This window comes from Psammomys obesus, unplaced genomic scaffold (assembly GCF_907164565.1).
Source record: "Psammomys obesus unplaced genomic scaffold, mPsaObe1.curated_primary_1811, whole genome shotgun sequence".
NCBI lineage: Eukaryota > Metazoa > Chordata > Mammalia > Rodentia > Muridae > Psammomys > Psammomys obesus.
Window position 1 is genome coordinate 15,527,360 of NW_026585894.1, and position 13,107 is coordinate 15,540,466.

The 13,107-nt window shown below is 37.6% G+C and overlaps 1 protein-coding gene across 2 annotated transcripts in view; it reads left to right on the forward strand.

The window, feature by feature from the left end:
* Positions 1-13,107, forward strand: part of Arhgef6 (Rac/Cdc42 guanine nucleotide exchange factor 6) — a 127,315-nt gene that overhangs the window by 103,015 nt on the left and 11,193 nt on the right. For both annotated transcript variants that reach the window (XM_055599616.1, XM_055599615.1), the window contains 7 exons: positions 2,102-2,161; positions 4,297-4,443; positions 7,126-7,212; positions 7,976-8,054; positions 9,023-9,168; positions 10,209-10,334; positions 12,124-12,144. In XM_055599616.1, the coding sequence (XP_055455591.1) occupies positions 2,102-2,161; positions 4,297-4,443; positions 7,126-7,212; positions 7,976-8,054; positions 9,023-9,168; positions 10,209-10,334; positions 12,124-12,144 (666 nt within the window). The remainder of the gene's footprint in view (positions 1-2,101; positions 2,162-4,296; positions 4,444-7,125; positions 7,213-7,975; positions 8,055-9,022; positions 9,169-10,208; positions 10,335-12,123; positions 12,145-13,107) is intronic.

A 13,107-nucleotide genomic window follows, 5' to 3' on the forward strand; every position in this document is an offset into this window, starting at 1 on the left:
AATAATTGCAGTGCAGCTATAATCTTTTTTTAATATTAGGAAATGCAACAAGGTCTGATAAATGAGTATTAAGTACCTAAAACACGTTGTGATTTTAAAAAGCAGTCACATAGCCTTGAGCTGTTCTTTCATGATCTCTCGTGGGGTGTGGAGGCATGGGTGGGAAGGACTGTCTTTATCCTAGTTGCTCTTCCTGTGTCTGGGGCAAGCTTTTGAGGCTTTAAAGGGGTTGATTATCTCTAAAGAAAAAAGGCTACATGTCACTGTTGCTTGTCAGCTTTTGTAAGGGTTGAGAACTCACTCTCTGCATGAAAACACACTCTCAGGATATTTAAACTCAGGATATTTAAAGTTGGAGGCAGTGGAGAGCTGGAAAGGAAATGCTGCCAGGGTGAAGTTTCAATTAGGGCTCTGGAAGGTGTTGAACTCTGGATGCCTTTCCATATGCTAAACCAGTATATCTAGACTGTTTGAGGTTTGCCCCTCCTTCCTTATAAAAACCCAGAAAGCAGTGGCCTCTGCTTGTCGTTTCTCAGGACTGCAGTAGGAACAACACTAAGAGCACACAGCTAAATGAGGGAAAAACTTCCAGGCCTTAGGTGTTCCTCCGGAGTCTGCCTGCCTCACCTGTTTCTAGCCAAGCCTCAGTTTGGTCACATTGGCTTTGGCTTCTTTCTGATTGCCAACATCATATTATACACCCTCCCCCCTTTCTGGGAGAGTACCACTTGGCCATCCACATCCAGATTTCTACTCAATTGTAAGGATAAGGTTTACCATGAAAGAGTACATGCTAACTAACTTTCCATGCACAGAGTTGCCTGTGGCTTGAGTCAGACCTCTAGTCTGCTCTACCCTGTTTACTACTTGAGCCTGGATGAGCAGAATTGGAATTCTTATTTCTTCAGCTGAACCGAGGTACTCAGTACATATACACCCCTAGGTGAGGTATGCCTAACATGTCTATATCCCTCAGCATTAGGATCCCTACAGGATCAGTGATGTCCCTCCAAGTAATTATTTGTAACTATATTTATTATTAAATATTATCTATTATATTTCATTATTTCAAACAATTTTAAATTTTAAATTGATTTTGATCATATTCTTTCCCTCCCCCAAGTCCACCAAGATCTCTCTTCCTCCTTACTCAACGAACTTCAAGTTCTTCCTCAAAAATCAAACCCAACCCCCAAAACCTAGAAAACAAAATACAACACCCAAAAAGAAAAAAAAAAAGAAAGAAAGAAAGAAAAGAAAAGGAAAAAAAAGAAAGAAAAGAAGGAAGAAAATGTAACCAAATAAAAGCACACAAAAATCTGTGGAGCTCATTATTTGTCAGAGAAATACAAAGTCTTACCTCAATTATGATACTTATAAGGTTCTTACTAAATATATGATGTGATATAAACTGTCTTAATATTTAATAGTGCTTTGATAAATACTGCTACCCTACAGTGTGTATATGTGTAAAACATCATATTATACACCATAAATATCTATAAATTTGCCCATCAATTAGAAAGAAAAGATAGTCATAAACTCTAATTTTATGTGCAAAACAGTCAGTTGTATAATATAAACTAAGAATTCAAAAACAGAGCAGAATATAGGTTCCCAGTAATTCCAGTAATTACGTGGTTAAGGAAATTTCTGGGGCTGGACAGACAGCTCAGCAGTTAGAGTGCATACTACTTTTGCAAAGGATCCCAATACAGATCCTAGCACCCAAGTGCTGGCTCACTGCTCACAACTGCCTGTAACTCAGTCAGCTCCAGAGGGATCCAAAGCTTCTGACCTCACATACCTATACTTACGTTCTCTCTCTTTCTCTCTCTCTGACACACACACACTTCTAGGTGGCCACACTTTCATCCCACTCCATCTGTCACAGCATTCATTCTCCTCTAATCCTGTTTTTATTATTTATCTCTTTTTAAAGATTTCTTTTATCTTTAGAGATTATAATTACATCATTTCCTTCTTCCCGCCTTCCTCCATACCTTCTCATGTACCCCTTCTAGCTCTCTTCTAATTGTTGTTATGTACATATATACACATATGCTGATACTGTTTTTTTTTAAATGTCTTCCTTTGATAGGAAACTCATCCAGATCATCAGAATATTATGAAAGCAATCATAGCATTCAAGACACTCATGGTAGGTGACACTCTCAGATTGTCATTCTCTGTTTTGTATACTTTGTGATTTGTGTGTAGCATTTCTTTCCTTAACAAAGGTTCTTGGGATAGAAACAATAAGCTCTCGGGACAGTAGCTCCATGACTATTTAATTTGGTTTTGTTCTCCGCAAATCATGCTTACCTGTGAAGGTTTGCCAGGCTGAGGGCATAAAGCGATCACATTTGAAAGTGTTGGCCACATTAAGCATTGATGTGTAGGTGGGGGTTTTTCTTCCTTTTTCTTTGTCTTTACCCCTTTTGCTCACCCTATGTCTGTATAACTTGTCATTCACTGATTGGCATCAATATTGAATCTCACAATTGTGCCAAACTGTGAATTTGTTCTTTGCATATGAAAAAGAAATCCTTCCTAAAAGGAAAAGTACAACATACTAAAATAAAATCGCTTAATATAGATTGCTACAAGAGGTAGCTATAATCTTGCATCTTGAGCAGCAAGATTAACCTGTCTCCTTGAACCCACTGATGTAAAACCTTTTGATGCCATTTCAGAAGGAAAAAAAACAACAACTTTATTTTGAGTAATGGGTTAAGTTTAGATGTATTTGACATTTCTAAAGCATTCTGTGGGATTTGGACTGATGTTTAGCTTTTGATCCTTGCTGGAAAGTTACTGCATAGCATTCATCATCAGTTCACTTTTATTGCTTTTGAAAGATAAGTAACTGACACGTCAAGGGCTAAAGGGAAAGCTGAAGATCAGGCAAGGTATTATGACAAATTTTCTCCTCCTGTCAGGCAAAAAGGATAAAAATACCAGCAGTTCTACACGGCTCAACTTCGTAGAAGAGCTCACTCAGACCCATGGCATGGCATTTGTTGTAACTTGTATCTCTTTTAGTCAGTCTTATGTAAAAGAATATAGAAGGCCTTTGAAAAAACAGACAAGCAAACAATTCAACAAAATCAAGTGTCTGCCAGGTGTGGTGGGGTATGCCTTTAATACCACCACTTTAGAGACTGAGACAGAATGTCCAGTTTAAAGTCAGCTTCAGTTACAAAGTGAATTTGAGGCATCCTGGGCTGCACAAGACCCTGTCTGAACAACAACAGCAGCAAATAAATTAACCCCTCCAACAACAAAAAGTAAATGTGCTCTTTTTTGTCATGTTGTAAAACTTGCTTTGATAGTGGTAATATATTTACTGCAAATACACATGCTTTTAAAAATCTGTAATAATGTATTTATTTCTTAAAATCTTAGCTGAATGATGCAACAGCTTTTTATAGAAAAAAATACTTTCCAAAAGAATTATACTACATTCATTTGGATGCAGTAACATAATGCAACATTTGCTTAGACTTGTGTTCACATTGCAATGAGTACTGTTAGATTACTACAAAATAACTTTAGTCTTCTGAAAGAGGTTTTATATCTATATATTTTCATACTCACATAGTATTGACAAACTGTTTTTTTATTTGAATTTCCAATTTAATCATCATGAAATCCAGTTGTATCTGTTTTCCCCAATCCTTTTAGGAATAAAAATAAGCTTAGTATTTTACAAAAATGTACTGTTGCTCTCTAAACAAAGAACAGTGCGTGTTTTGTGATAAACTCAGTTTGATTCACTCTGGCATTAAATATTTTTGAAATTCTTTGTTTTCAAATCTCTGGAAGTCCTTTTTGTTCATTTTTTTTTCTTATCATCAAGCTGCTACCTTGTTGGAGAGTGAGTATACATCATGTAAATGAAATTGCTTTGTAATTATAGTCCTATTTCACCATGATAGTAAAGGGCTCGTTGCTGCTCTGGCTCTACTTTATGGGGTTCTGCTCCTTGTCTCTCCAGATTCCTCATGGGGAGGGGAAAATAAGCCCCTTCTTACCACTTTATCTTGATGCTTCAACAAAATGGAAACTATCTCCTCTTCTTATAACTTTGAGAGGCTCAAAGCTAGATAGTGTGCTTGCCTGCCAGGAACATGGATGGGCATATGATTCAGTGTAAAGGATAAAGAGAAGTAGTGCAAAGCAAGGAGTCAAAAGCCATGCCTTATTTTGAATTTGTTTGGGGTCTGAGAATTTTTCCCGTCTGACTTGCACAAATCCCCATTGCATCATGTTTTGTTTGTTTTGCCTCGGTAGGGGCAGTGCCAAGATCTGAGAAAGAGAAAACAACTGGAATTGCAGATCCTTTCAGAACCTATTCAGGCATGGGAAGGAGATGATATTAAGACCTTGGGAACTGTGATCTTTATGTCACAAGTAATGGTGCAGTATGGAACCTCCGATGTAAGTCCTCAACATTGCTTCTTTCACATTTCCCTTCATTTATTAATAATTCTGCCAAGGTCCATATGAGTGGTGGCCAAGAGAGTAGGAAAGAAAGTATAACTTTAAGACACATTTAGATTGTAATCTCAACAGACATGGGTGACTTGTGAGATACAAAAGATGGCAGATATAATTTAGACCTACTAATTTTCAAAGATCCTCGGTATCTGCATGGAGATGTCCTGTAAGCAGCTGTTAATGCACTCTGGAAATGTAGGTGAGAGGTTGTTGTTAAAGAGAGAGATTTAGATGTTTCTGACAGATGTACCTTTCTAAGAAGTACATATCCAAAGAGAAGTACAGAGGTTGAAGATGGATTATTTCTTTTAGGAAGAGACCAGGGTAGGGCACAAAGGTTGATCATGTCACCTGGTATGATTTATTGGGTGTTAGAGTTATCTCCCTTCTCCACAAACACGTTCCTATACCCACTGACATGCTTGTGGCAGAGATTCATTACTTTCGGTTAATAAGCAATCTCATTGAAAATGCAGATACCCTGGGGAAGGCTAATACAGTGAGGGTAACTATTAGTCATTCACATCTTCGGGATGAAGGTAAAGAAGGAGGTACTATTGTGGGGCTGGGTGGAGGACACAAATAGGAGAAAAGAATTGGGAGACTGTGGTGTCATTGAAATTCCGGGAGGAGCACTTGAAAGTGGCCAGCAAGCCAAGTGCTCTGGAAGGTTCAAAGGTCAAGGAGTATGAAGACCCAAAAGAAGCCATTGGAATTTGCTGGAAGGCAGTTATTGATGACTTTGAGAGAGCAGTTGGGGAATGCAGTTAGGGAGGGATCAATGGAGAGAAAAATGAAGGCAGGGAGTAATTTGGCAATAAAATGTCAAGAAATGAGATACTATGAATAAAGAGTCACATGGGATGAACAAGGTCCTTCAGAAAGCAATAAGCATATGTTAAAGGCAAAAGAGGAAAACCTGGTAAAACAGGAAAGGCTGCTAAAGAAGAGCAATGTTTGTGGAAGGAAAACTGGCAAGAGAGCAATCTGAAAGAATAATGGCTGTCCCCACTGTGAACTCTGAGGGTTTACTCTACTCAAGTGGAAAGAAGAGTGAGGAGACAGCGAGAGGATAACTGAGTCAACTGGAATTTTTGCATCTACTTACTGTGACTCTGTTAAAGGGGGTCACAGCATCTCTCAAGCATTGTTTACTTCAGTGCAATCAAAAACATAGTTGACAGTAATGCATTATAATATATGTTAAAGGAGCTAGAAAAGAGGATTTCTTTTCACCTAAAAGCAGTTTATACATTTGACATTTGTCTGTTTGCTTGTTGTTGTTGGTTTTTTTCGTTTGTTTGTTTTTTGCGTATGCACATGTGGAGGTCACAAGACAACTGTTAGGAGTTGGTTCCCTCCTTCTACCATGTGGGTCCTGGGGATCAAATTCGACTCTTCAGATCATCTATCATACTTTTTATCAGACAAGTCTTTACCAACTGAGCCATCTTACTAGCCGCATAATGGATTTTGTGATTGCTTATCATGAAGAAATGATAAAAGTTTAAGATAGTTTAAGATATGCTAATAACTTGGATTTGGTCATTACGCAGTGTATACAAGAAATTCCATATTGATTCTTATAAATGTGTACAAATCTCTTTTTTAAAAAATAATCTACTTTAATCTTTTTAAAAAGATTTTTCTTATTATGTATACAATATTCTGTTTGCATGTGCACCAGAAGATCTCATTATAGATGTTTTATAAGCCACCATGTGTTTGATGGGAATTGAACTCAGACCTTTGGAAGAACAGACAGTGCTCTTAACCTCTGAACCATCACTCCAGCCCCATGTATGAATCTCTTATGCACCAATCCAAACACCTATGAAATTGGACTGGGAGTAAATAGGAAGTGGAAGAATGTGGATTTAGTGTGTACAAGGTCCTGGGTTGGATTTCCAATATCATTCACAGGGACCAAACAATCGACACCACTTTAAAAATTTATTTATTTATTATGTCTGCAGTGTTTTTTAGATGGTTAGGGGCCACCATGTGGTTGCTGGGAATTGAACTCAGGACCTCTGGAAGAGGTCGTTTTTGTTTTTTTTTTTTAAGTATCTTAATTTTTTTTCTTTATTAATTACACTTTATTCACTTTGTATCCCCCCTGTGGTTCTCTCCCTCCTCCCATCCCAATCCCTCCCTTCCTCCACCCTCTGCATGCATGCCCCTCCCCAAGTCCACTGGAGAGCAACAGAACCAAAAAATCTGAGCACAGGGGTCTTTCCTGAGACTGATACTCCAATCAAGGACTATGCAAGGAGATAACCTAAGACCCCTGCACAGATGTAGGACATTTCTTATCTGTTGAAAGTTGTTTCACTTTGCTACTATTCAGAGTAAAGTTACATTTTAGTTTTGTGAACCTTGAAAGATGACTTTATGCCCAGAACTAGTATGTCACACTGGGGCATAATATGTGTGAGTTCTTACCCTCACACACTCGGGGAATAATGAACATACTTATTTGATGCTTCTGACTTGGCTATCTTTTTGCAACTCACTGCCAATGCTCAGGTTGATGATTATGTAAGGTCTGCATGTCAAAGCATTCTAAACAAAAGCAGTCCAATTTATGTTATCCCTTCCCTAATTTTTATTCTACTTCAGGAAAAAGAGGAACGGTATTTGATGCTGTTTTCAGATGTCTTGATATTGTTGTCTGCAAGTCCTCGGATGAGTGGCTTTATCTATCAGGTGAGTAGATCTATATAAAACAAATTATCAAAGGTCAGATGAGAACAGGCTTCTGTTCAGATGTGATATATGCACGATGCCGTTAAAAGTTCAAGCCTGCAAAGGAAGAATGTTTTGGCCTTTCACTATAATGAAACAGCTTGTAAGAACACGTGGTCTTGAGATCAAAGACCTTTGTATTAGTAGAATTCTGCCCTGGAAGTCTGCTGTTCTGCTTGTGAGCTAGGTCTCCAAACGTATAAGTAGAAATCTAAGTCTGCAATTAGATAAATTAGCCTCAACAGTTTACAGACCCATATCATAACTGCTGAGAAATACAAAACTGGTGCTTGATCCCGTGGTTGTCATTTTGCAGCCATGGTTCATGGTTTCAGTTTGCAAGATGTCAGTCCTAAAATGCTTCAGAGAACGAAACCTCCCTTAGGCTGTTCCCAAAATATAGATCATTATGTTGTGGTTCTATGTTATATGTAGTCCTAGACATTACTCTCTTTCATGAGTTGTGAACCTCTGATTTTCAGTTCGTATGAAAGTAAGCTAGAAAGTCAACTGTTTTGTCAATCATGAGCTTAGGGTTTAAGCTGTATTAGCCAAATGCATGCTTCTCCCTTGTTTTCTTAACTGTTTGAAACATAAACTAGGGAAGCATTATCTCTTGTCCAACTAGTGAATATGTCTTGCCATGTGATTCGTGAGAAGATCAAAAGTCTGAGAGAAATATGTACAATCATAGAATTAATAGGAATATTCTTTGTTTGTCTAGGGAAAAATATCAACAGCAGGAATGGTGGTGACTAGATTAGATGAAATTGAAGGGAATGACTGCGCATTTGAAATCACAGGTAGGTAATTTTCTCCTTTTCATGTGGCTAGTTCAAATCCTTTCTGTAATAAAGCGGAGCTTAAACAAATAAATGATATTACTTTCTCCTGTATAGCTCATCAGCACGTTTTATGGGGATATGACAAAGTCTGTTCCATTTCCCAGAATAACTAGAGCAGACTGATAAAACCACAAAGCTTCCTGGTTATTTTCTAGCCTCTGCTTTGCCATTACTCTTCATCTTCTTTTGCCTAAGAGTTATTTGTGAGAGCTAGAGAATGGTGAGATAGACTGACCTTCTCCTCTGTCATGTGGTCCATGGTGGCCAAGAAGCCAAAGGTACGGCCTTCCATCACCATTCTTACTATCAACCTATAAACTAGCAAGGTTTGCTTCTGTTCTATGAAGCTGTGCAACTTTCAGTACAGATTGAGCAAAATGTACAGACGTCCTACTTCTTCCTGACATTGTCCCTTTTGCCAGACCTCTGTGACTTACTTGTAATGGCTGTACTTCTACATGGATGTCTTAGTGGTGAAGACAGGGTTAATATCCCTAGCCTTATCAAAACCTCTACTCACCAATAAGTAGCCTCAGTTTGGGTACTTGCCTACAGATCTTTCTATTAGTTTCAACTACATGCTGTTCCATCTTTGAGACTGGGCAAAAAGAGACAATATTCTTAGATTAAACTATGGACTAGATGGTCAGTCGATACTCTTATGGTTTCAGTTGCTAGTGTGTTTATAGTGAAGTTTTCCACTTATGTCTAAGATTCTGAAAAGTGGTAGGAATCAATTGACAGCTTTAGAAATAAAAATGAATAATCATTTACTATATCATTAAAACTTCCCTGTTCCTAATATTGAAGTTTGAAAGGAGGGTTATTTCATAGAAAGGAAGATGCTGAAAATAGATGTTCAATTGAAGTTTTGTAAGACAGATCCTTACCTTTGGGTCCTAAATGTTGAAAATTGGGTGATGCAGGTAGCATGATAGAGAGAACTGTGGTCTATTGCAACAATAACGAGGACTTCCAGGAATGGTTGGAGCAGCTCAACAGACTGACCAGAGGACCAGCATCTTCTAGTTCGTTGTCTAAGACCTCCTCCTCATCATGTAGTGCTCATTCTGTAAGTAGTCCACTGGGATTGTTGGGATTATTGAAGTATTAAGCTTATTGAAGTTTTTGTCAGACTTTGCACACAAAGACTTTTGAAAATCAGCAGCAAACATGCCATTTGATTTTGGGTGGACTCTATTTGTAGATTTTGAGGTACAGTTAAACCTCACTGATTCTAAGTTGTCATCATTGTGAAGCCCATTGAAATGAATAAAACATTTCAGTTAGGTGTGTGCAATTTTAGTCAGCAGTTTAAAGTACTCCAGCTAACTACCAGATACCCTTCTAAAATGTTTTCATGATAAACAAGACTTACTTGTTTTATAACTGTTATTCTCACTTAATCATGTGCTAAGTCGAAGCAGGGGGTTCACTCCCCTGAGTGCTTACACATTTCCATGTAATCCCACTCATGCTTTCACATCTGCTCAGTAACTTGCATGAAAGGTAAACTATTAGCAATGCTATCCTCTGAGTTCTCAGAGATCTAGAACTTGTGCAATTGGAATTAATGAGATTTTACTCTGCTGGCTGGGTGAAATGGAAGCTTTCCTCTGCTGTCTGGTAATACTCAAACCTGAAATGCCAACATTCCTATTTTGAGTGCTGTGTGTTGTGGTGGCAGAACACAGGCTTTGGGTTCAAATCTTGTCTTTGCCAGTTACTAGCCAGTTTGCTGAGTTTGTTGTAGTTTACTCTGATGAAATAATCCATTTAAGATTCTATTTGAGTGCCAAACACAACACAACACTGAAACCCAAATGCTTCCACTTTTCTTCCTTACAGAGGATACATTTCAGCCTTAAGTGGAATTGCAAAGAAGAGAGGACAGGATCATGGGACAATGAGCACATTTTGTGCAGGTCCTTAGAGATCCCATAAGCTTATGTAGAAACTGTGACTTTTCAACCAGACACTTTCACTATTCCATAGTCCTCCTTTCATGCCTGGGTTTGCTGATGCAATGAAGTTATTTTCATTCTCTCACTGGGTGGTACCATGTTGGGTTCAGATGGCAAATTGCCAGCATCTCATGAAACATTTTCCCAGTCTTTTAGCTCTGCCGGACAGTCTCGAGGACTCTTGGAGCCTCCTCAAATTTTAAAACCATGGAGTTTAAGTTGCCTACGACCTGCACCTCCCCTTAGACCATCAGCAGCACTAGGTTATAAAGAGGTAATTTTTCTACATATGGTATAAAATGCTTATGACAAGCTAATTTTAGAGCTTATTGCAAATAGTTCAGTGACACTATGCTAGAATTTATGAAAGGATATATATATATATATACTGATATATGTGTGTGTATATATATATATATGTATATCAGTCTTGAATTGTTAGACTCAGTGATTTTTTAATTTTACATTTCCCTGTTCGTCATATACAGACATTGATGGAACTGAACAGTTCAAGTGAACTGCCTGTTTCTTCAGTTCTTTCAAGTGCCTCTGTTGTCTCTCTACATAGAGAGAGTAATTCTTTTTTTTCTTTTTGTAATTAAATTTTTATAGTAATTACAGTTTATTAACTTTATATCCCAACTGTAGCTCCCTTCTTCATTCCCTCCCAATCCCACCCTCCTTCCCTCATCTCCTCCCTGACACTCTCTAAGTCCACTGATAGGGGAGGTCCTCCTCCCCTTCCATCTGACCCTAGCTTATTATGACTATTCTTTAGAGTTGTTAACTATGTATACACATCGCAAACAAGAAATACGTAATTTCAAGTTTCATTTCCAATTGAAATATCCAATTCTGTATTTTGTAGCATGTTGATCAATGAACCCCAATCAGTAAAATGTCATAAGACCAAGCCAAGTGTCTCAACTATGAAAGCAATGTTTGCTTTGGTGTGAAGGATCAAAGGATGTAATGAAAGAATTGTCTTTTTTTCAGAGAAGCTTCTCATTAGCAGCCTCCCACACAGGACATTTGATATTTGCCTAGTGTGCTGCCCAGATAGACCATGGTCAGGGTGGCTGAAATTTTGCTCTAGAAGTACAGTGTAAGGCACATCAGTCACCAGCTACCATGACTACACAGTGTTTGTTACTTTTTCCACCCAGCGAGGTTTTCCCTTTTACTTATTTCTAATTATTTTAGATCTCAGAAAAGATGATGCTCATTTATTAATAACTACTGTTCAGGCATTGTGGTATGAAGAGTAAGTTGCTGACGGTTATGAGGTGAGCTTTAGAATTTTGATGGAAAGGCATCCATTGTGTTTTGATCCTGGAGACTTTGCTCAATTTTCAGTGTATTTGCATTTGAGCAACTATGCTTTTGCTCCAGTTAATTGCCACCTTCGTCTCTCAGTGCAGCAAAATATAATAATAAGTAGACACTGGAGGACTTTTTTTTTTAAACCCTTTCAGCTGGTGTAAGAGGAGACATGACTCTTAAGCACACTCTTTTTTTTTTTTTTTAATGTAACTCTATTCAGAGTTTGGGTAGGAAGTGGCCCCACAGATTTGCTTTGAAATTGACCTGCAACCATTCAGCTTTCTTTGATTACTTAAACCAGGAGTGCCACTTCATAGTAACCTAGTCCTGTTTGTAATAATGGACATTTTTGCAACTGTCAGTTACTAAATTCATACCAAGATGAGCTCTGAAGGGTAATGTTGACTTAATCCTTCATATAACTAATCTATTAAAACTAAGGCATGATCACTTTGCTTCTGCTGGGGGAAGAGAGTTATTAATATGTTCTTACTATGTACTGTGCATTTTGGTGATTTTTCGGCATTTGTAATTCTGCACAGAACTAGATTCTTTGGACTTTTGCATGAGGATATTGCTTCTGAAACTAATGTGGGAAAATGTAATTATATTCTCTCCATCTAATTTATGATAAAACTAACATTTCAAATGTTGTTTTAGAATTATTGATAAATGAATTTGGTCATTATAACCATCAACCTCTCACTCTCATCTTCTCTTTCTTTACATATTCATTTTAGAGGATGTCTTATATCTTAAAGGTAAGGGTAGAACAGTGACATCATAATGTTATTGTGCTGTAATCTTTGATGAATGAAGCTTTCCTTTATGCTTGTCTTGTCCCGTGCTATAATTGATGGCTAAAATGTAAAGATGCAATTATGACATGAAAGTACTGTTGGAATAATGTTCTTGTAAAATGTACACAATTTACCCTTGTTCATTGAAATGCTGATTTCTCTACCCCACTATCCGGTTTCAATCCGGACATTGCATTGTGATGTTTATTCTAAGCATCACCTGTCTCAAGTTTGTGTAAACATGCCGCCATTTGTTCTCTGTATTGTCAATAAAACAACCAGCCACAATGCTGAGCAATGGAGAGAATAGGGTGGGACATCCTGGTCGGGAGGGGAGGAGAAGGAAGCAAGTGGGAGGAGAGGAGAGTGGAGATCAGCAGGAGAGGACTTCGAACCATGAGGAGAGATGAACCGGACCTAAGATATGACTAAAAGCAAGTATAATGGGTGAAATGGTAGGAAACTATGCGGGCTTGGAGGTTTAAGATGGAGTAACTATTGCCCAGCATTGTGCTCTAGGTTAATTAAATAAATTCTAGTCTGTGTGTTGATTTGGGTATACAGCTGGTTTAGGAATAACCGCTGCTTTAACTAAAAGATAAATTAATAATAAATATTAATAATCAACAACAAAGTACTTTCTTTAAAACCAGGCTTGTGTTTGATACACATAAAATGTCACTTTATATATCATGCCTTTAAAACGCTAATTTTCCTATTTTTAATGCTAGCTTTTCTTCTTATTTTTCTTAAATCACATGTTTTTCATTTTTGTTTGTTTTTAACTTTAAGTGGACCCACTGTGTCTAAGTGAAGGCAATTAAATTCATTGTTTCATATATTTTAAAGTACTACTCATTACTCATATATCAGATACATACATACATACATACATACATACATACATACATACATACATACATA